The sequence below is a fragment of the Nannobrachium achirus genome (assembly GCF_963921795.1).
Source record: "Nannobrachium achirus genome assembly, chromosome: 10".
Classification (NCBI taxonomy): domain Eukaryota; kingdom Metazoa; phylum Chordata; class Actinopteri; order Myctophiformes; family Myctophidae; genus Nannobrachium; species Nannobrachium achirus.
The window spans coordinates 44,526,506-44,551,419 of NC_137819.1; the positions used below are offsets into that span (position 1 = coordinate 44,526,506).

The 24,914-nt window shown below is 42.6% G+C and overlaps 1 protein-coding gene across 1 annotated transcript in view; it reads right to left on the reverse strand.

Moving 5' to 3' along the window:
* adgrb2 (adhesion G protein-coupled receptor B2) overlaps positions 1-24,914 on the reverse strand; it is a 356,837-nt gene that overhangs the window by 120,604 nt on the left and 211,319 nt on the right. Inside the window, exon 16 of the mRNA XM_080734701.1 lies at positions 21,513-21,556. Within this exon, the coding sequence (XP_080590827.1) occupies positions 21,513-21,556 (44 nt within the window). The remainder of the gene's footprint in view (positions 1-21,512; positions 21,557-24,914) is intronic.

Sequence of the window (24,914 nt, forward strand, 5' to 3'; positions counted from 1 at the left end):
TGCAGCCGCTCTTCCAACACAAAGACGGCAGGTGATCCCTGTCAAAAAAACAACTACTCCTGCATTTCTTCGCCTTTTTTTCCCCCTCCTACACCTTTCACCCTTAAGTTTCTGCATTATTAGACGCAGATGGGGAAAGACAGCAAGGAGAAGGGCAGAGAAAGCCTTGTATTCAATCCCAGGACCGTGTCAACAACACAACGCAAGGTTGAGCCACGATTAAGGGCAGTGCAACAACAGTTTAATTCCTAAATAAAACCCATGTTCTCCTAAAGTTGTGCACAGAGGATAAATGTGCTAGACGTCAGCACTAGCTAACCAGTTTGTAACCACCTAAAAATATACTTACTTGTAGATCGGCAATTTCTGCAGGCTGTTCATCTATTTTCACCATATTGCGACATGCCCAGGATCTGGATGCTATAGAGTCACATTGTGTGTTTACAATCAGCTTTTTTCCCCCCTCTCTATTATGGAAGCTTCATAACCCTGCATGATATATTTGGGACATGCGGGAGATTAAGCGACTATGTTTGTGTATGTGTACACACACTGTGACATCTGGAACCTGCATGCTGTGATAAGAGGGCGAGCACCTCTGAGCTCATCTATCAGCTACCAGTGGTGCACACTAACTAAGGACATTTACTGGAGAACCGAGAGTATCATTATGAGTACCATGTACTTTACTTGTGTACCGTTGTTCCCTATTGAGCTTGGCACATTTCCTGGGGCAAGCTGCCCAGATCACACATGTCACGCGTGTCTTATTTTTTCACTCTCAAAAAGCGCCTGCAATGTAGTGCATTTGAACCTACACTGCAGTGCACATCATGGGGTGATCACTGCTTGCCTCGTTTGAATTGTTTTATTTATATTTTTGTTTATGTTCTGTTTATTTCGTTGCAGAGTGAGGTCAGTAGACAAAGTGACGTGAGTGAGATGAAAAATTCTGGGTGAAATCAGCCAATCTCAACAGGAAACAACAGTATTTGTAATTTTGGACTTAGGACTTTCACTCCACTACATTTCTAAGACAGATATTGTACTTTTGACTAAATTCTAGGAAGGGCAAAAGAGTACATTTTGATTGAACCACTTAAGCCATATTCTCCGTTGATTGATCCCTTTGAACTTCACCGGGGGCCATAAAAGTGACAAACTCGTTTAGTGTTCGGTAGTGCTGCTCTCTCTAATCAATTAATGCATCACAGACAGACAGCCGTTGGATGTCTCTCAGAGAGGGGACGGGGGGTGGGGGGGAAGGAGTGTGTTTCAGTGTTGTTTTTGACAGCAAATTTAGATTTTGTTTTAATCATAGTCTTTTGAATAAAATGTAATTTAGTTTTAGTCATAATTTAGTCACCTGAAAAGTTTTAGTATTAGTCTAGTTTTAGTTGACTGAATATCATGAGATTTTAGGCAACTGAATCTACAGTTGATTTAGTCAACTAAAATGTATTTTGGCGGTGCCTTGATGGCATCGTATCATGACTGATTTTACAATTGGTTGTGTGCTGAAAATAGCAGATCTACAAGCTCACAATGCGTCGCAACACTGGAGACCAACCAAACATAAGATGACTCTTCTCCACCAGTCCCTCCCCAACATTTTAGTCTAGTTTTTATTTTGTTGACGAATGTCAATATATTTAGTCTTAGTTTTAATCATCACAGCTTAGATTTTATTTAGTTTTCCTCAGTGAAAAAAACACAGTCGACAAAAACATTTTGTCATAGTTTTAGTCGACGAAATCAACACTGGTGTGTTTAGGGTTAGGGTTAGGGTTAGGGTTAGTCTGGGTGTTTGTACACACCCAGACCAGAAATCTGGCATAGCAGAGCTTTAAACCAAGTACAAAAATAACTACTTTCACTAAAATACTGTGTTCTGAGTTCTTTGTCCACCACTGGTTGTTATCCAGCGGTTCAACCCAAAAGGGCTCACCACAAGAGTCACTGCAGAGCCGGCATAACACAAGATGAGAGTGGGCTTCAGCTTTACGTGTGGGGGGAAAAAAGAGCAAAAGTCAAGGTGGCCATTAATTATTATGAGTGGATTGATATCATCTGTCAGTGGTCAGCTAAAATACATGCAGGTCACGGTCATTTGAGCTTAAAGCAGCAAGGATGTGTGTGTGTGTGTGTGTGTGTGTGTGTGTGTGTGTGTGTGTGTGTGTGTGTGTGTGTGTGTGTGTGTGTGTGCGCGCGCGCACATGCATGCATTTCGTGGATGTGTGAGTGTGTGAGTGTAATCGATCGCTGCTGTCAGCTATCAGACATTCTCTCTCCACGCAGCCACATACTGTGTGTGAGAGTCCACACATGGGTCAGCGCCTCTGCACAGATAAATCCCCAGTGGTAATTCTTTAACTCTGTGGTTCCCAAACTTTTAAGCTCGAGACCCAAAAGAGAAATGAGAGGTTTTTCCGGGACAGAAACTAGTGAAAATAGCATACGTAGGTTGTAGGATGATCACTCCCTTACTGGCATCGATTCGCACCGCGTTGTAAGCTTCATGTAGATCGGCTATTTTGCACTATTCTTAAACGTTTGTTTTAAAATGTATGACATTTCTTCGTTTTATTTTTATAATTTTTTACATTTTATCCATGAATTTATTTAGAGAAATCGGGGGAAATCCAGTCATCAGTGGCAGTTACAGTTGCTCAAAATAAAACTTACCATGCATATTCGAAAGAGATATTGTAAAATATGTAATCTGTCAATCTGTTATGAATGGATATTGGATATGGACAGAATATCTAATGTGGATGTGAGACTGATTTGTGTGACGTCTGCAATGCATTCATGACAGATAGATTTATACTCGCTTTAATTTTACATGAGTGCATGGAGATGAGGATTACTGTTGTTAGTCAGATTCTTTTTTTTTTTTGTTTCTCTGCGAGACGCGTGATTAAACTTGACAGGTTGTAACCTACAAAATAACGTTACATAAAAGAAAAATAATACCGCGATTGCCAACACCACTTTATTTGTGGTAAATTACAACGATGACGAGATGATGAGAGTGCTCAGCACATGTAACCAACAGCCCGACCCAAATAGCGTTAGTCAATTGTTTTGTTAATTAAATAAGAAGCCCTAATTTTCAGTAACAGCTGGCAACAACAGCATCTCAGTCCAACTGTTTACATTCTTTTTTTTTGTAATTTGACAACACGGAAAGTTAAAACGTCATTTTCTGTTAAAATATTGGGTTTACGCCAGTGTAATTAAGATTAATCTTAATTAATAATTAATGGTGCAACCAAACAAATATGCAGCTTTAACTATGAAACTGACTAGACCACTGCACACCTTTTTTCTACAATACTGACGCACCCTGTGGTTCCCAGTTCAGGGCACGAACAACCAAGTGTTTTTTGGAGCCAGTTCCAAACCAACTTTTAGGGTTCGGAACCAACATTTTCGGTGGAAACACACAGAACCGGTTCTATATTAGGCGCGAAAACACGAACGGAACCAGTTCCACCCCAGTGGAAAGTGAGTAAATTGAACCTGTAAATGACCACTGAGTATTTGTCACAGACAAGAAATGCTGCATTGTTTTTGCATGTGTGCGGGTGTATATATATCCAGTGGTGGGAAAAGTACTCACATTTCTTACTTAAGTACAAGTATCAATACTGCAATATAGAAATACTCTGTTACAAGTACAAGTCTGGAATTCAAAATTTACTTGGGTAAAAGTATTGGCATCAAAATGTACTTAAAGTACCAAAAGTAAAAGTACTCATTATGCAGAATGTCCCATTTCAAATTTCTATTGTATAGAAATCATTTGAAAATAGCAGATCTACAAGCTCACAATGTGTTGCATCACAACACATTGTGAGCTTGTAGATCGGCTATTTTCAAATGGCCGAAATGTAAAAACAGTGAAGTGGTTAATGTTAATCAAAATCTAACTAACTATAAAGTTCAAATAAACGTAGTGGAGTAAAAGCAGGCTACAATATTTGCCTCTTGAGATGTAGTAGGAGTAGAAGTAAAAGTATTGGAAATTGGAAATACTAAGTAAAGTACACATACTTCAACAATACTTGGTTACTTTCCACCATCTCTGCATCTTTGCGGATGCACGTACGACAAGTCAGTGCCTTTGTAGTCCATGTCAGTCAATGAGACAAAGACCATGAATTAGGGCACTGGTTCTCAAATTAGGGTACTGGTTCTCTAGGGGTCCAAATGGACCGGTACGAGTCTGTAACTCAGAGTGTACAAATAAAAAAGGAGGTTAAAGTTGGTGGATGGGTGTGTGATATCCAAGCGCACAATGCATCACAGTGCGACGTGTTGTGAGTTTGGAGATTTGCCATTTTCAGAGCGCAACCAAGTGTAAAATCAGCTTTTGTCGATAAAATCAACTGTACATTTAGACTAAAATCTTAAGATAAAAAAACTAAAATATGCTGTCAAAATCAACACTAATCTGCAGTCAAGGAAAGCTTGGGGTTGCATCCAGTGACAGTGCTCTCTGAGTCTACTCGTTAAGCCTAACTTATGCTTATATCATTTATGAAAATAAATAGCATACCTACAAGTAGGGCTGTCACGATTATGACATTTTACATGACGATTATTGTCACTCAAATAATTGTGATTAACGATTTAATTTTTTGCTGTTGACAATTACATTTCTGTTTGGCTTTTAGGCTTTGAAGTTGCACATGGCAATTATGACACATAACCTAAATATACAAAGAAACTACTGACACATTTGACAACTTATACATAAAAAAGAACATTGATAGTGGAAATAGCCGATCTACAACGCATCGCGGCGCATCCAAGACTCATTATGGGCCTGTTTACTGCCCTACAAAGGCAGAGTGCAGTAACTACGTTTTGGGACACACCGACTTATTTGTGTCGCCCAACAGTCAAATTAGCCTTCATGATATTGGGGGATGAACAATTACCTCAAGAACAGATGTACAATCAGTGTAATATCACTTTTATATCTTTATCTCATTTGGCTGATTAGCTGTAACACATTTAAACCCATTTTTTGGTGAAATTCGAAAACGTAGTTACTGCACTCTGCCTTTGTTTAGGCCTGCTAATATTCTCACTGTGCGACACCGTCATGCGACCAAGTCTGATGGGCTGTGCACACCAGTTAGAATGTGTGTCAGACCATATGTCTGGCCACACGCCTGAGGGAGGGATATATCTAGTCGTGGATATAAGTCACTGGAGCAAATCTTTACTCGGCACAAAATCACTTGGCGCGCGAGGCACGCACACACAAACATGCGCATCTAAATAAGTAATGAGTTACGGTATTAAGCAATGTGCGAGTGTGTGTGTGTGTGTGTTAATATAGTTTTGTGTGGTTTAGGCATTAACTGTCGTTATAAAACCCAGCCAATGTTTTGCTGAACTAATAGAAGTCAATACCAACACAGAAGATTTAGGGCATCAACATTTATACGGTATCTGCAAACAAACCAGGCCAGCTTATGAATCGAAATAGTATTTCTATTCCGGCAGCTCAAAATGTAAAATATTCATCACTGTGGTCAGAGTACTCATGCATTCTGGAAAAAACTCAGGGAAACGTATGAATTATGAATCCCTTCCGATCCTGTATCCGTCCCTATGGCGGCTCAATCACTGTGAAAAAACCAAATGAGCAATGAGCTTACAAGAGGAACCATTCATCAGCCTAGAGAGAATTTAATCTGCAGGGATCAAATGAGCATTCACACGAGATTGTACACAGTGAAATTGAGTGTGTTAATTTTACTCTGAGAGTGTAAAGAGTGACCCAGGTTTGTTTTTACTGTGTAAGAACGTTTTCTTTCTTTCTTTCTTTTTTTGGTCCCCGGGGAGGGGTTAACTCTCTTGCTCAGGGACACTTCCGCATTGGAGGGTCGAACCAGCGACCCTCCAATTCCCAAATGTGCTCTGCTCTCTACCCACTCAACTATGGCTGCCCTGAATATAAACATTATTACCACAGGACTTAACCACTTTAACCCCCCTATTGTGGGCATGTCTAGGAGGCAAATATTTAGAAAAAATAGGCTAACATTCGGTGAAAAATAAATTAATCGTTGTACCCTGTTCAACGAAGTACAGTATATATGGCTAATTACTTTAACCCTGGTTATTTTGTCATTATAAGCAAAACATTTGAAAGAAATTGGATTTCTTTTATGATGTGAAAATAGGGCTTTAGTGGTTCACCAGAGTTATCATTATTAGAGTATATACAGTAGATTTACATATGCGTACACGGTTCAATAGGTCTTTTTTTAAGAGTGCAGACACCCACTGTCTTGCTTAATCTTCTTGTCTTTGCTGGAACCGGTGTCATGTGAGGTTGCCACGCGATGCTCCTCACTCTCTCCCCTCTCTTCCCCCTCTCTCCTCACTCTCTCCCCTCTCTTCCCCCCTCTCTCCCCGGGTCTCCATGCGCGCGGATGCTTTCACACTGACCTCCAACCACCACCCTCTGCTCTCTGGCGTGGCCGCGGGCTAATTTATAAGCCTCTTTGCTGGGATTATCTTTCTTCCTGGTGCGCTCGCTTGCTAGCAGACAGGAAAAGCAGAGATACACGGGTTTCCGCCCATGTCCATAAATGGCCCGCCATTCTGGCTGCCCGCGCCTTGACACAGACATGCTGCACGATTTGGGGTGGCGGCATGGTGGCTCAGCAGGCTAGTGCACAGACCATCAGGGGTGTGACAAAGGGGGGGGGGGGGGGGGGGGGGGAAGTGGGACTGAGTTACTAGGGCCCAAGTTGGAGGGGCCTTAATTCTTTTATATTTTAGCTATTGAAAAATAGCAGATATACAAGAGTGCCGTGCTGCAAGCTTATAGATCTGCTATTTTTGAAAAGTCGTGAGAATGTGTGTAAATCTTATGTGTATTTTTTAAGCGAACATTTGTAACTCAAATTTTGCTTCTGGGGGGTCCCTGGAACTAAATATTTTGAGATGCCGTCCGTGGCCAAATACATATAATTTTGGGGGTCCTTCACGTGAAAAAGTTTGAGCAACACTGTCAGAAGGATTTGAAATATTCAAAGACTTGCACACATTTTCCATGATTTTTGAAAAATACAAGCTTGCAGCGCGGCACTGTGAGCTTGTATATCTGCTATTTTTCAATAGTTAAAGCACAAAATAATGCGTAATAATGCGTTCCCAGTCTAAATGGGTTAAGAACATTCATGGGGGGCCCCGCAGTGAATCTTGTACCCAGGGCCCAGAATTCGGTGTGACACCCCTGCAGACTATGCTCCTCGTTGAGAGCCAGTAGCCAGGTTCAGATCTGACCCCCGTCTCATCTCGTATGGCTCTCCTGTCTCTCTACACAAATACATGGGCAACATGGCGGCCCGCAGATTAATATCGGAGTACTGATATATATATATATATTGATTTCAGCTGTTACAATTCCAAACATGCAAACATGACCCGCTTTAATTACTGCTATAGTCTATAGTAGTAGCTTAATGATTAGTACTAGCCTTTGTTTATGTCCAATGTGTTTATGTCCAAAGAGTCCAGCCAAATCCAATTCAAAAATAGCAAAAATAGTCGATCTACAAGCTCAAAACGCTTCGCAGTGCCATGTGTTTTGAGCTTGTAGATCGTCTTTTTTTGCTATTATATGCAAAGTGGCCCTCTGGAATGAGTGTGGAAATATAGTGGCCCTCTCCTTCATCAAAGTTGCTCTACACCGACCAAAGTGTGTGGTGTTGGCAAAAGATTTATCTGAGCGACTTTCGACCTGGCAATCCTATTTTGGACTTAATAATTGTCAGAAATGGTCACAACATATTTCAAGAAATTGTCTGAAACTAATAAATAAATGAATAAATAGCATATAACATAAGGGCTTCAATGGTAAAGAAAAAAACAAACACGCAACATGATTTAGATTTGTCACAAGCTCACACTTTGTCAATCACAGCCTGAAAAATAAAAGCTTCTTCCTATTTGTCGACGATAGGATGCCAGTCATATCATTGTTTGGAAATATTGTTTCTCTCACTAAAAGCAAACTGCCAGTGCCAGGGGATCAAAGTACAACATAATGGCCATGGGGTTAATAGACTAACACAGTGCCCTGTCAGCCTACTTCCAGCAGCACATGAGAAAAGAGGATAACGTCCTGGTCAACAATAGGAGAGGGACAAACACTGCTCTCAACATGGCAGATGCACCATGCTGCTTTTACTATGTCGTGTCAGCGAAAAATTTAACATAAAACAAATAAGGTTCAACTGTTACTCACCTAAGGCCAATCCAACTGAGGTTCAAGCTCAGCAAGTAACTGGCACCGAATTCCACCAGTCGGCAGAGCGGATGTCTTTCATTTCACTTCCTCTTATCACGAATTGCGTATCACCAAATGAAATTAGGAAAAAAACCTGACCAACACACTCAGGGAAAGAGTTTCAAATCTAAATGCTAGAGGCTACTTGAGCCATATGGTGGGACAGACAGTTCTTCCCCGGTCACCTGCTGTTGCACTCAATAATAACGGCAGGTAAGGTAAAGAGAGTCTGACCTCAAAAGCGAACCATGCCAACCTCGCTCAAATGAAGTCTTGACCGACCGCTGCCAGGCGAGTCACATCTCCTCTGATGTGTCAGCCGCTCAACTTCCTCCAATATAGTCCAATCAGTGGACAAGGGGAGCATCTGAAGTTCACCCTCCCGCGGATCACCCACGCCTCGCCTTTTATCTCAAAGAACTCGGCTTTTACACAAAGTGCGGCACGACAAAGGCTATAAGGCCTGCCGTTTTCCAGTCGAGGTACGAGTGTGACAGAAGCTGACCCGCTCTTCACCGCTACACACCCCTGCGTCCAGAGCAGCAGGGGGGGGGGGGGGGGGGGGGGGGGGAATAAGCCACGAGTCTGTCTGCGTCTGATGTGCCCCCGCAGATGAAGAGCCCAGATAAGCCCTGCTGACCGACTCCCTCACGCTGCACTGACTCGCGCTTTGACACTGGCCCTGATCCCTTCTGCTCTGTCATATGGAAAAGTGGAGCAAGCCCTACAACCCCCCCCCCCCCCCCTCCCTCCCTCCCTCCCTCCCTCCCTCCACCTCCTCTCCCCTATCATATCTCATCCTCCTGTCTCCCTTGGGCTCACTGTGTTTGTTTGTGTGTGTACGTCACTACTAGCAGTGGCAGTACATTGATGGGAAACACAATATAGCAAGGAGAACAAACAAACAAAAAAAAGAGCAAACAAGCACACAAAGCAAGGAATTGGTTCTATGCACAGCAGCCATATTGGAAAGAAACTGGGCCCCTTCCTTACTTCCTTCACAGGTGTTACCAATGATACTAATTAAGGCTCTGTTCCATTCTGGTCAAACAGAGTCGTGTGCATGTTGGCTCACTGGAAACACTCTGCTACACCAGTGGGTCTCAAAGTGTCCTTAAAGGACAACTTTGTTTTTTTACAACAAGGGTTCATATTTTAGATTGTAATTAGAGAAAAGAAAAAGTGAGTGTTAAAATGTTTTCATTTGCTTCGTTCTATTGTTTTATTGCATTTACCATGCTAAAATGTGGGGCATGCGTTCGCATGGGGGCATGCGTACAAGTGGCTATATATGTCTTTTTAGACACAATAAGCCAGCAGTTTCTTTATTGCTATTTACAGTAACACTTCTAGCCCCCATAAGTCACATCCAACCATGAAAGGTTGCGTTGTATCTTGGGAATGGGTTTATTCTGTGTAAAATGACATATTTAGCCACGTGTACGCATGCCCCCAACCACTGAAATAAGAATATCTAAAACAATAGAAAGAAGTAAATGAAATAATTTTAACACTCATCTTTTATATTCTTTAATTACAATCTAAAACATGAACCCTTGTTGTAAAAAAACTAAAGTTGTCCTTTAAGGGGGTTCCAAATGGCCCCTTATGGGTCTGTAACTCTGAGAGCGTACACATTTTGTACAGAGTTATGATGGTCCTCGAAATTAAGAAGTTTGAGAACCACTGTGCTACACTAAATGGAACAGAGCCTTCATTAGTATCATTGTTAGCACCAAGGAAGGAAGGAAGGAAGGAAGGAAGGAAGGGGCCCAATTTCTTTCAAAAATGGCTGCTGTGCATACAGCTTATTGGGACATAATTGAGGTGATGTGAATGATATGCGACAGGCAAGAACAAAAGGGTGTTTTAGCTCAACATGCTTCCTTACACACCTTAGCACATTTAATACAAAAGCGGTCAATGTGTAATGTCAATAAATTAGCTTTTTCTTGTGTTCTTGTTCAACTGCCATCACTGCTGATTAGAGACGTTAAGCAATACTGTGCGACAAATATGCTATATGCCATTTCAAAGCCAAACACATTAGAGAAGCTCATTTGAGCTTGAGGTAACTGCTACGATCTACAATTATGCCATTATAATCATTGTTATGCTCACTGTAAATTGGATTAAAGATAAAGACACAGCAAACATGGTCTCTCAATGAAAATGAAGGGCTAAAAAGAAGGCATTGTAGGCATTGTACCAAGTACTGGCAATCTTGTGTTTTCTTTGAAACACACTTTTTTCTACTACAACTCCTACAACTTGTCCAAAACTCACACAATTCGGTACACATTATCTCTGACATCATGTGATCAAGATAGACAGTATCAGTCAGATTTCTCACATCCAGTTGCCTATAACTGCCTTACAAAATGTGAGACCAGTGCTCTTTGTTTTGCACGAAAAACATTCCTTGGGCTAAAAATGGCTCAAACAAAACTGTGAAAAGTGAAGACTCATCACTAAACCATAGTTTTGTGGGGCCGTTTTTAGCCCAATGAATGTTTTTTGTGCAAAACAAATGCTTGCAATGGATTCAGAATCATGAAAAAACCCTAGTTTGAGCCCTAAAGCTGGTGAAGAATATTTTTGGTAAGGAGTTTATTCCAGGATTTGACACTATTTCTGAAGATATCCCCTGACTATATTAACAGATTTTGCCTAAAGGTCTATGAAGGGTTGCAGGGGGTCCCTGGAGCCCACTTAGAAACCACAAGTTATGCAGTATTCCGGTGCTCTGCCAAGGCCGATATGGTGCAGAGGCAGCTGCAGGTCTTCATCCACCCATCCTCCACATACTGTAGCTGAAGAAGACCACCAGGGATTAGACACAGAATTAACCCATACATTCGCTCTCGGTTCACTTTCATCTGTATCTAAAATTATCTCCATCTATTAGGTCAGCCTCTCATGCGCACTTTAACATCAGCCATACAGTTAATGCCCAGTTGCCCACTGCCAATGGATAATGCATTGCCTTTTCAGGATTATTAAATTGCTTCCTAGTAGTTCCTACTGTGATTAGAAACACAACGGAAATAATGAATTAATGATGTTCAGATAAATGTTTCAGCAGCCGCGATGTATATTTTATACGCTTATCCGGTGCAGGATGTAATTTGTTCTGATTGCAAAGGTGGCCTCTGCGGAAACAGAAACATCTGGGGGGGTTGCTTTATACAATAAAAATGAGCTACAGTTATGTACAGTATACTGTACTAGAGCAGTGGTTCTCAAACTTTTCAGGCCACGACCCCCAAAATAATCATATTTTAACTGGGGACTCCCCACACTGACGAGCACTAAGTGTTGAGGAATTACATTTTGTATAACACAGTTCTATTGTGAAAATAGCAGATCTACATTGTTGTGACTATGTAGATCGTCTATTTTCACAATTTCTGCCTCTATATATATGACAATTTGGCCAATGTTTAATTTGTCATTTTAGAGGTATTAAAAATGCTTAAATTGTCAGTATTGAGTTGTAAAATTGATTACTGTTGAGTGAGAAAACAGTGTTGCACGTTAAGTTAATGATCTGGGGACCCCCCAAAATAGTTTGCGGACCCCCCTAGGGGTCCCGGCCCACGTACACGATCAGGAACATTGTCCAAGTACAGTAACTGTGTGCATGCATCTGTGTGTGCAATAAATGCATTTGTCTGTATAGGGCATAGGCTGATACCGAATTGTGTTTGTGTGCGTGGCTTGTTTCTGTAGGCCTATATATGTTAAGTGTTTGTTTGGGTGTGCATATGAGTGACTGTACAGTGTGTGTGTATGCGTGCGTGCCTGCATGTGGGCGTGTGTGCATGCGTGCGTGCGTGCGTGTCTGTCAGAGTGGGTCGAGCCACGAAGCTCACACCGGGGCAACATGGAGGGTCATAACAGAGAGACGCCAGAGGCAAGGTCACGGAGCACTCAGCAAAGACATGCTGAAAATCCATCACCATTTCCCCTGGTAGGGGCAGAGCGACGGAGATGGGGTGTTGGAGCGAGGGGGGGGGGGGGGGGGGGGGGGGGGGGGTAGAGACTAGGGATGGGATAACCTCGCATCACCAGGCTTTCCGCTGGGGGAAAGCCTGATCTTCGTTTACTAAACGGGCCGTTTGATCCGGTCGGGAGCGGAAGATCTCCTACGTTTTTCTGTAGTCCAAAACGGACTACACTTTGGCCGGAAACAACGACCGGAAACAGTTTCAACCCAGTTAGCGCATGCGCAAGTCGTTAGCCATGTAGTTAGCGCATGCGCAAGTACGGGTTAAAACTGTTTCCGGTCGTTGTTTCCGGCCAAAGTGTAGTCCGTTTTGGACTACAGAAAAACGTAGGAGATCTTCCGCTCCCGACCGGATCAAAAGCCCGAAATTGGAAGCCAGCCCAGGCTAGGGATGGGACGATATGAAAATTTCATATCACGATTATTGTGACAAAGGAAATCGCGATTTATGATATTATCGCGATAATCAAAATCCATTATCCTGGGGCGGAACTAGGAGATCTACAAGCTCACGTGTTGCGCTGCGACGCGTTGTGAGCTTGTAGATAGGCTATTTTTTGGCAAAGACATTTAATAGAGAGTGAAAAAAGGACTGTATCAAGTACGTATATTATAAGTACCTTTTACCAATTATAGAGGGTTTAAGTGGTACCAGATATGCAGCTCTGCAAATAAAAGGTGAATTGATCCCAGTGCATGATGGAGGACGATATCGCGATAAATTAAATCTCCACGATACGATTATCGTGAGTGCTTTTTATCACGATAAACGATATTGCTTATCGTCCCATCCCTAGTAGAGACAGAGAGAGAGAGAGAGAGAGAGAGAGAGAGAGAGAGAGAGAGAGAGAGACACACAGAGAGAGAGAGAGAGAGAGAGAGAGAGAGAGAGAGAGAGAGAGAGAGAGAGACAGAGAGAGAGAGAGACATAGAGAGAGTTTGGAAGGTAAACAGGCAAACCTTCTACTCTCGCATTTCCATCCAACTGTTTCTGTGTGAGTTATTATCACACTGAATGGAAATGGCAAATTAGGATACAGTTTCATTATCACAAAGGAGCTTTTCACTTGATGTCGAATGGAAAACCTTTTTTATTTATTTTTTTCCGCGCACGAAGAAATTATACAATAAATAGCGGAGGAAACACATTTGTCGAATAAAGCAGGAGCTGTCATCTCGCCTAATAGTAATAATTTTTCACAAGCCCAGTTTATTTAACCATTTGTTTCCTTCAGTCCAGCCCAGTGGAAACACATTGCATTTATTTTTCGCGATGTATAAAAAGGTCACCCAAAATTGTCTTGACAGTGGAAAGATTGCTATTGACCACGTCGATAGGAGGAATTGAATGGAACTTTCTTCCAACCATAATATTATTGTATGGCCAAGTATAGCATTGAGATTTGAACAGGCCTTTCCCTGAGTGTAGTCTTGTAGTGAAGTGGTTTTCATTTTTCAATTGGGTATGGCAGGGGTATGCAGCTGCCATACCCTGGGTCCATGGGGGGGAAATAAAAGTTACTTTTAAATATAAATCCATGAATGTCTCGGTGTCTATCTGTGCTGGTTATTATGTTGTTAAATTACAGTAAAATAATAACTACAAATGCAAAATGTAACAAAATGGTCACTTTAACAAGGTATTATAATTATATTGTCCATCTTGACAAAATGGTATATTCCCAGGTTCCGCAGGTCAGCTGCACTGATGCAATGCATTATTGTTAATTGTGGCACGTTTACTAACATGCCAAGTTTAGCTGCACTTGAACAACCATTCCAGGCTGCCATATACAGCCCAAGAAACCGTAGAAACAGAGGGAAAAATTACTGGTGTCTTCTTCGCGCGCATGCAAGACACCAGTCATGTTGCCATACCTTAGCTTTTTCTGAACTGAAGCCACTGTTTCAAACATTTTGTGACGAAGGCACACAAGTCAAAGGGTGCGTTCGGAAATGCGCACTCAACGCACTGGTGTGCCATGTTGTCGTTTGTTTATTCAGTGCACTCGGTGCGGTGTCGTTCGGAAATCCAGTGCGCTGCGCACCGGGTGTGCTGAGTGTACGCACTGAACGACTCTACTCAGAAGATGGGGTTTGGCCCTTTCGGTGTTGTGCGTCAGTGCGGTGTTTTGATTGGTCGGTTTTCATGGCCATTTCTCAGGTGCTTCTTAGCTTCTAACAATGGAGGAAATTATTGCAAAATGCGCCATTTGCGGCTTGATAGGTCCTTTCGGGGTTTATTGTTACACACGCATTGTGTAAACTAACAGCAGGAAGGCCAATGTTATGAATTAAATTACCTTTCAATTGCAATGTTACGTCATGTTAGCAACTGCTGTTTTTCAGGAAGTTTTCTTTCAGAGTTCAGAGTGAAAAAGCGCACAGCTGCCCCTTAACTGGTCGTTAGTAAATAAGCCACACTGAGTGCACTCTACAACTTCACCGCCCACTGCACTCACTTCCCTGAGAGCACATCCGGTGCATTTCCGAATGCACCCACACCTGTTTATAGCCAAAGTACAAGCAATATAGCTTGTAGATAAGTTATCAAAACAAGAAGAAAAATTGTTTAGGTAAAATAAAATTAAAATGTATGTAAAAGAAAAACAATTTACCTCTGTATTGGGAAATGAGCGCACACAAAGTAATAAGCAATGTTGTTTTTGTGATAAGTGCAGTTAAGTGGAAATGTAATACATGCTCTCTGCTGACGGAATACATTGTCAATTCACTGCTGAAGTTGAGCCTTGTTGTGTTGGCTCCAGGCAGGTAACAGTTGAACCATTGATCTACAACTTCAAACTGTTATCTGCCAATACGATATGCATTACCATACAGGGGGTTACGATTCTATAGTTTAAGCAAGTTGATACAGTAGGTTGTACATGTACATTTTTAGTGATAGAATATACAACAAAGTGCAGACCAGACTCTAGGGGGTCCTCAGAGTTACTACAGGGGGTCCTCCAAATCTTTGAGTGATAGATTTTTATTTATTTATAAAATAGCAGATCTACAAGTTCACAACGCCTCGCAGTTGTGAGCTTGTAGATCGGCTATTTTCGGCAAAGAGCTTTGGTGTAGTGGGGAAAAAGAGCAGACTACGTACAGAGAGAAAAGTCAGGTTTATTAAGTATTGACAGTTCAAGTGGTTAAATTTACATGTATCCAAAATACACGGATGATCGTGCTGTCAAACGATGAAACTATATGGAATACGAAAAGCTTGTGGGGGTCCCTGCTTCATCTCTCTCTCAACTAAGGGGTCCTTGGATTGAAAACGTTGAAGACCCCTGCTCTATTCTATAAATAGACTCTTATGGTGCACTTCAGTTGGATTTTTCCAGCACATCGTCTCATCTTTGCATTGACTTTGTATGTAATCGTACCACTCGAACTATCCAGATTTGAACGCACCATAAACTCTTACCTGTACCTAGCCTGTGTTTCACACGTACCGCTGTTGCTGCTACAACACCTGCATTTCCCCACAGAGATCAATAAAGGTTTATCTTATCTCCTCTAATTGTTCGGTGGCCACAGAGTTATCGTTTAATTGGCGCGACATTGTAAACGCAGCATAGTAAATGTGCCATGTTGAACACAGGATTTGTCCCTCTCATCTTGTTGATCACAGGATGTTTCCCCCCCGAGAACATTATTCTAAAGCTGTAAAACGCTTAGACGTTGACGCTTACAAACAACATTTGCCTTCGCTAACCCGAGCCTCTTGACTCACGTAAAACTTTTTATTATCATGCTAAACTTAACAACTTCCCTTTGAGTTGGGTGAAGTGAATGGAACCCGTTTGAGAGTGCACCGAGGAGTGAGACGGGGAGACAGTGAAGGAAGATGAGCATTCCATCCTGGGTGGGCAGATGGCACAGACATATGGGCCAGTTAGGGGCAAAATAAATAAATAAACACGTACACATAAACACTGTGATGTCTTGTGAGGTCGGGATTTTTTTCCTTTTTTTTCTCTTGGAGCTTTTGAGGCGTGGGAGCCGGAAAAGAAGACAGTATACTGAAATTCAGGGTATTCTTACTTCTTCTCATAACAGGTCAACTTAAGTATTGCAGACAGGAAATAAACTAAACCAAAACCGCATCAAAATTCTAGTTTGTTGTCTTAACATAACATAACAAAAGCTCTGTTTCTCTCTGCACAGCTCGGCACGTTTCTCTGTACTACAGTACTTGTGAAATGTCATCAATCGCAGCCGAAAGACTGTTCAAAAGTTCACATCTTTCAAGTTCTGTCAAAATACCGGGATGTGAACTTCCACTTTATAGAGAACGCATCAGTGGTGACCAAAATACCCCAGAACATATTTTGCACCAGCCACAGCAGCAATAGTGCGGAATACAATGCTGTTCCACGGAATGTGTTTGTAAGATTTTTAAATCTGTGGTCGTACATGTACTGTAGAGTGGAAACAACATCGCTTCAGTACCCGTTGACAGAGATGTTGACAGCCAGTCTATGATGACAGTGCTATGAAGGTAGCATGACGTTAGCACAGCACTGTGTCTGTCTACTGTATTTATCTACTGTATGTTATCAACTTGTAGATCGCTAGTGCCTGATGTCAGAGTATATGATGTCAGAGGGTACGCAAAAACCCGGCTAATGCCGATACCAAAAACCTGAGCAGGCTTATCAATGCATTTAACTCTATCTGTGCCACTTGGGGGTGCCAAAGTCAAAGTCTGTTGAGTGGCCAGGCTTTACTCCATAGGCCAGCGCTGCAACAGACAGGGACCCACGTGGCAGTGACGCGCGTGTGCATGTTTGTGCTTGTGATGAGAAGGACCCGGATGAAATGGCTACAGATAGCTATAGGCTGATAGCTCATTTAGAAGATAGATATTCGGCGATTTAAGCCATAAATAAAACGTTCAAGCTAAGATTAGAACACAGTTCAGAGAAAATGCTCTCTAAAGATGTGACTTTGTATTGGATTTGGCGGCGCGATGCGGCGGCGTTACCCGATTACGGGCCGGTGGAAAGGGCTTTCGGTCGGCGGCCTAGATTTTAAATTTAGAGCCAGGCTTGGTGCGGCCTCGGATTATTTTATTCATTTTATTAAAAAAGCCGGACTAGTTCGGGATAGGCACACTGGAATACGTCGCGCCGCCGACAGTGAACATTCAGTGAACATTGGGGGGGGGTCTAAACTTTATTTTAAACCATTTTCAATGGAATAAATCGTCGGACCATCTAAAATGGCTCGTTGGAAAGCGCTGGACGAGCCAGGACCACCCACGTTTTTTTTTTTTTTTGCCGAAGAAAAGCCGAACTTGTTCGGGATAGGCACTAAATGAGTTAACATACTGCTTTGTTCCACTTTTTCTATATAACTGAATTCAAGTTGTGTATCTGGACAAATATGCACGTTATTTTTTTGGAGCTGTGTGGAACACAAGCTCCCTATACGTGGCCGTGTGTGTGGGTCTGTCTCCGTCCGTGTCTGTCTGTCTGTATGTAGCCTACAGGACCTTTTGTGACCACACAAGGGCGCTGTTTTTCAGGCCAGGCCAGGCCAGGCACACACACACACACACACACACACACACACACACACACACACACACACACACACACACACACACACACACACACACACACACACACACACACACACACACACACACACACACACACACACAGCTCCACTTCGAACAGAGGTTCGATTTTTTACAAATAGGGATGCCAGGAGGGGTTTTTGATTGGTTTTTGATTGAAACGTTTTAATATATATATATATATATATATATATATATATATATATATAGTAGGGGTGGGACGATATTGGCATCTCACGATACGATATCTATCACGGACGGTATTAGGCTCACGATAACAATATTATCACGGTATTCGATATATTGCGATATTCGATATATTGCAAGAAATGTCACCAACGATACATCACAATATATCTAACTGAAAATGAAAAACTACCATAAAAGGCCAACCTCTGGAATTATACATCTATTCCATTAATTTTACAAGATTCATTTATAAATTGACTAATAAGTAGATGAATCTTGCCTCCTCAAACAACAAACACTGCAACTTTGTAACCTGCCCACAATTTGTCTGTCCACAACAATGGGTATGCCTAACTAAAACATCCATAACTAAAAAGCATGTAGTGAAAATATAATTGACAAGAAACATGAAATAATATTGACACATGTAAAAAATGTACATGCATAGTGCCTGGAACCTTTAAAATAGCCTCTCTAAAACAGGCTATATTGTGCCAATTACATGGAGGAAAATGATGTCTTAATAGTGACAGTGCTTTGCAAGTATAACCAATTTGCTTTGATAATAATACAATGAAATTAAATTAAATCCATATCAGTGGTGAGGATGTATGAATAAATACAAAAACATGAGGGAGATCGAGGCAAAGGGGGAACATGGTTGCGTTTCTGTGTGTGTGTGTGTGTGTGTGTGTGTGTGTGTGTGTGTGTGTGTGTGTGTGTGTGTGTGTGTGTGTGTGTGTGTGTGTGTGTGTGTGTGTGTGTGACTTCCATTCATATTAACGTGGGTGTGTGTGTGTGTGTGTAATTGTGTGTGTTTGTATATTGTAATGGTGGCTGCATGTGTACAGTAGCCTATGTGTGTGTCCACTAAACACAGACAGAGCTGTATGTGTTGCTCAAATTAACTTCACCTTGTTGTAAACTGAAGACAGCTCTCCATTCCTCCTCTGCCTCTCTCTCTGACCGTCAAACTCAGAGTGAGAGAACCACAGCGTAACGTTCTTCTCTCTTCCTCACTGTTCATAATCCGGCCGACCGGCCGGTCCTTTATCTCTCTAGCGCCCCCACTACAAACGTACTACGTACTAAAAAGTACTAGACTTTTGAGGCTTCAGGCTGGGGCTGCGACTCTCTCCGCCACACTCACCCCCCTCTGACCTCCTCCCACAGGGAAGCCCGGATCCGGGTCACGGCACCAATGTAACGGAGGTGATCCGAACCTCCCCACCCGGCTTCGAACCCGGGTCTCCCGCGTGAAAGTCCAATATCTTAACCATCACTCCAAAGGGACATCCCTATGGGACGAGAGCAGATACTAGACTTTTGAGGCTTCAGGCTGGGGCTGTGACTCTCTCCGCCACCCGACAACGATGATATATATATATATTTTTTTCCCTGTCCTCCAATTGGCCCCACTATGCTTTTTTTCCCAGTTTTCTCCATTCTGCATGTCAAGTTTGTTTTGTCCTGCTTGGCCGTTCTCTGCCTGTTGTACTCTGCTGGCCTCTGTTCCTGTTACTATCTATATATCCTCCACCTCCCATCTGCCTGGCTCTCCACCTCAAAGCCCGTGGCTCAGGCAGAGTGACAGCCAGGTTGAGAGAGGTGAGATCCCCCAGCAAACAAACGGCTGCTTTGTACAACATGTTCTCTTCCAGTATGGTCGTGTGCTCCGGTCGAGATCTACTGCAAGACACACAGAAATATGTCTCGCCTCCGTCGTACTTAATACGGGTGTGATCATCGTGTGTGTGTGTTTGATTAGACAAAAAGGTACAGGTATCTGTGTTCCTGTGACACTCACCGGTGTGTACGTGTCCCTGCAAACTTGGCTTGCTGATGGTTTTTGTTACCTAATTCCTGGCAACAACATTTGGATGTGGTCCACGGTGCTTCTTGTTTGACAGTTCTTGGGTGATAGACATCACCCCTATCTCACTGCTTTATATTCCGCTTGGCTCTCAGCCGTTGTAATGTTTGGGAATTTAATTTGATTGCTGTGTACTAATCTGCTGGCTACCTAATTGACTTTGCCAAGCTTTTCCTTCCTTTGATGGAAAGGTTTAGTTTGATAAGTTACAATCTCTCGTGCTCTTCCCAATGCAAACCTGCACTCATTACTAGCTTGGGCCTCCGGGGAGTTATCTGCTGTATTTAAATGAACAAACTAGTGAGCCCCCCCCCCCCGGCAGGAAAGCCCAGGGAAAGCCGAACCTTGCGAGCGTGTTTCCCTATCAGTCCCTCTTTATTATGACCAATAGAATTAGAATGGGTATTGGTATCTGGTATTCAAAAGCAGCAGTAGGGGATTATGGACTTGGAAGGAAAGTATGAGTGGGAGATAAACGCCTAGTTCACCGACTTTTAAGCCCTGAAGTTGAATTGGACATCACTCTGCTATTGACAAGACGTCTGATCGGTATGTGGGTTAATGGCTACCGCTACCGCTGGGCTAATCCATTGTGCATTGTTTTAAACGTATCTATCATGCATTGATGGTCCACTATAAGTCAGGAATATCAATGAGTCCGTGGCCTACATAGACAAATGGGAGGATGGCCATTCGGCGGATATCGAGGCATTAGGTTGCAGAATGCGCAATGTCGTTGTCGGGTGGAAACCTTGTATCTCAAATTTGTACGTTCTTTCGTAAAGTAAAGCCCTGCTTCATCATACAAGGCCGTCGCACAAGAGTAGTGAAAACAGCAGATCTATAAGCACACAACGCCTCGTAGTAAATCATTAAATCATTTTTTAAATGATAAATACCAAACGATCGGTTTTGGACATACAAGGTTTCCACCCGACAACGACGACAAGCACTTAACGATTCGCTCAAACGGCAACTAGGTTAGAATGGTAGAAAATCGACAGCCCCATCTCAGAAGACAACAAAGGATTTGCAAACGGAAGCAAAGTCAGCTCAGTAAAATCTACGTTTTACAAGCAGAAAGAGGGGAAAAAAGGACAAGCTTCTCTGCTCCTCTGAGTGCTTAATTAAGAAACACTGAGAGAAGAGTGTTTGTTATCATCAATGAGTAATTAAATTAACACTGAGACAAGGAGCTTCATTAGTTGGTTTTCAGTTCATAAATGAAACAAAGAATAAGGTAGTGGACTTGTCCACGAGCACACCTGATCACACAGATTCAAACACACAGGAAAACCGGCACATATACAGTATGTGCACACAGTCCACGCATGCATGGCCAAAAAATAAGTGTCACTTTCTCTCGCACGCACGCACGCACGCACGCACACACACGTCTCTGCATGTAAAAAAATATATGATATATATGTATATATATGTTATGTAATCACACCTAGCAGGCTACATACACACACACTCCACACAACCACATGGAAACGTGACAGAACCATTCAAAGTGACTTACGGGTTCCCATAATCCCAGACTACGCACTGAGGATCCGATGTTCCCTGCAAGATAAGGAAAGGGAAGGGGAGAGAGAGAGAGAGAGAGAAGAGAGGGAAAAGAGAAGATAAACTGTTATTGTCGGCTGAGAGGATGAGTGGGAGAGCGGGACGGGTGAGGAGACAGAATAGCTCATTGCCAGAGGAGGGAGAAAGACAGGGGCGTCAATTGGGTATGGCAGGGGTATGCAGCTGCCATACAATGGGTCCAGGGGGGAAAATAAAAGTTACTTTTAAATAAATCCATGAATGTCTCCTTGTCTATCTGTGCTGGTTATTATGATGTTAAATTACAGTAAAATAAAGTGCAAAATGGTCACTTTAACAAGGTATTATAATGATATTCTCCACACTTGTATTCTCCCCATCTTGACAAAAAGGTATGTCCCCAGGTTCCGCAGGTCAGCTGCACAGGTGCAATGCATTATTGTTAATTGTGGCCAAGTTTAGCTGCACTTGAACAACCGCTCCAGGCTGCCATATCCAGCCCAAGAAACCGAAGAAACGGGGAAAAAAATAAAATGTACTTCTTAAAATAAATGTATCATACCTAATTGCTAAGGTATGGCAACATGACTGGTGTCTTGCAAGACACCAGCCATGTTGCCATACCTTACCTTTTTCTGAACTGACGCCACTGCAGAGGAGGGAGAAAGACTGATGCTGCACGGGTGACAGAGAGAGGTAAACAGACAATGAAAGAGAACGATTGAGACAGAGGGTAGGTGGGGGGCTGAGAGAGAGAGAGAGAGAGAGAGAGAGAGAGAGAGAGAGAGAGAGGGATGGAACGAGGTAGGAATGGGGAAAGAGTCACTGCCCTGCAGGTCTGAGAGGAGCCATCAGAGAGCCCGTGAAGGAGAAAGAGAGAAGGTGATGTGAGAGAAAGTAAGAGGGAGAAAGAGAAAGCCGCTGGGAGCAGCAGGATGCTGTAAAACCCTGTAAATCAAAGACATACGCGTCCCTGTGTGAACTCAAGCCACCAGCCCTAGGACAAGACACAAACACCCTTTCCATGACTAGTAGGGCTGGATATTGACAAAATCAAATATCAATATACCGGTATATATTGTTTTACCCATTACCTTAATATGGATATTATTATTATTATTATTATTATTAAGTGCCCATATTGTAGGGATGCCTATTGGTGCATTTGGGGAAAAGATCATGACTAATGTGGATGTGATGACCAAACTGTAATGGCTGTAGAGGCATTTTGTTTCACTCAGCAAGAATAGTCTAATAAATTCAGACTGACTGACTTTACTGTAATACAGCGTTTAAGACCAAGACAAAATATATAGGCCTATATATTTAATCAGCATCAGAATCCCTTTATTGGCCAGGAAGGTTTACATAAAAATCATTTGACTTGGTGCATTGCTCTTACAAGCTATCACACTATTATGATAACCAAAACCCCATATCATATCTAGTCCCATATTGTGATATTGATATTATATCATACATCAATACATTGCCCAGCTCTAACGTCTAGACCAGAACACTCAGCGTTAATCCATCAACTCTGTACTAAAGCACAGGAAGCCGCTCCTGGGCTGTTGTTTAACTGCGAGTCATTCATCTGGCCATCAGACCTCATTCACACACAGTATAGAGGAGGGCTCACTATGACTCAATCAGCCAGCCGATCACAGGATCAATAACGCCAGAAGACTAAATTGGCCTTGTTCCACTGCTGATCAGCAGCGGTCAGATAATTTATCCCATTCGGGGAGTCATGTGTGGCCTTTCTGCCTATAATTGAAAAGCAACTGGATTGCGATCGATTCATGGCTAAAGGCTGTCGGGTTCAGTTTTTTGGTTTCCCCGTGAGATGTTTATTCCTCGTCACAAGCATTAAAACGCACCTTAATCAATGCTTTTCACCCTTTCCCTTGTGGAGGTCCAATTCTTGCAACTGAAACAGTGAGACCAAAACCAGACATTGCTGAGCTACTGTGCCAACAAGAGAAGGCACCCTGCACACAAAGAGCCTCTTTCCGGGGAGGTAGAGGACAAATGGACCAATCAATTAGCCCTTACTAGGAACTGCACTAGCAGGTGCCTTTGAAATGAATATGAATGAAGGAGCTCCCCCTTATGGTACAGGGGATTATAGCAAGTGGCTTGTGTCTGGGATAAAGAATGAATGTATTGTCCACAGTTAATGGTTTCACCACAGCTCAAGGGCAAAATGAAGGAAATTATCTCAGCAAGGATACGTGCAAAAGAGCTAAATGTTTTCCAAATATCCACATTATTTCAAATAGCCAGCGAAGGGCAAGAAATGATTCGCCTTCACGTCTGCACTCCTGGGATTTTATCGAACACATTCAAATCCTCAGGGTTGATTTATCCATTTGTAACTGAGTGTGTACTAGATGTAACCAAATGGACGCTTAGAGGACCTGCATTTGTACACTCTCAAGAGTTGAACGAACACGCCAGATTTTTACTGCGGAGTAGACAAGGTCACCCCTGAGTCCTCAATATCTGCGAGGAGAAGCACTGTTGATCTCTCAGAAACATATCGTCGTTGTCGGGTGGAAACCTTGTATGTCCAAAACCGTTTGTTTTGTATTTATCATTTTAAAAATGACTTAAAGGAGTAGTTCACCCCCAAAATGACTTTTTTTCTATTGATTACTCATGCCATGGAGAGTAGAGTTCAATAATATTTTTTGGTTTTTGTCACATTACTAAGACAAAAATTTGATTCGAGTAAATTTACCCCCATTGATTCCGGATGGGGACCCGTTTCGAAACGGGTCCCCATCCGGAACGAATGGGGGTGAATTTATTGTTATCACATTTTTGTCTTAGGAATGCAACAAAAAACGAAACATACTATTGAACTCTAGTCTCCATGGCGTGACTGATCAATGGAAAAAAAGTAATTTTGGGGGTGAACTACTCCTTTAAACTAGTGACAACAGACGATCTACAAGGATACAACGCCTCGCACCGCGAGGCGTTGTGTGCTTGTAGATATGCTGTTTTCACTACTTTTGTGCGACGGCCTTGTATGATGAAGCAGGGCTTGGGCTTTGCGAAAAAATTAAAAAATGTGAAACTTGAGGTTTCTGCCCGACAGTGCTGATATACTGTAGGCTATAAGCACAATCCCGCCATCCCGCTGCCAGTCCCTCAACCAACCGTTCTCCATCCTTATTCTCATCAGACGAGAGGATCCGGTTAAAGCTCCCCACAGCTGAGCGACGAGGGGGGTGATGATGATGACGACGATGACATTTATACACCCTTGCAGGATAATGGGCGGCCGGTGGACACGAGACTGATGGATGAGGCCGTTTTATTCCGTTGCCCACGCGTGGCAGGCGCCAGGCAGGCACACGGGCCA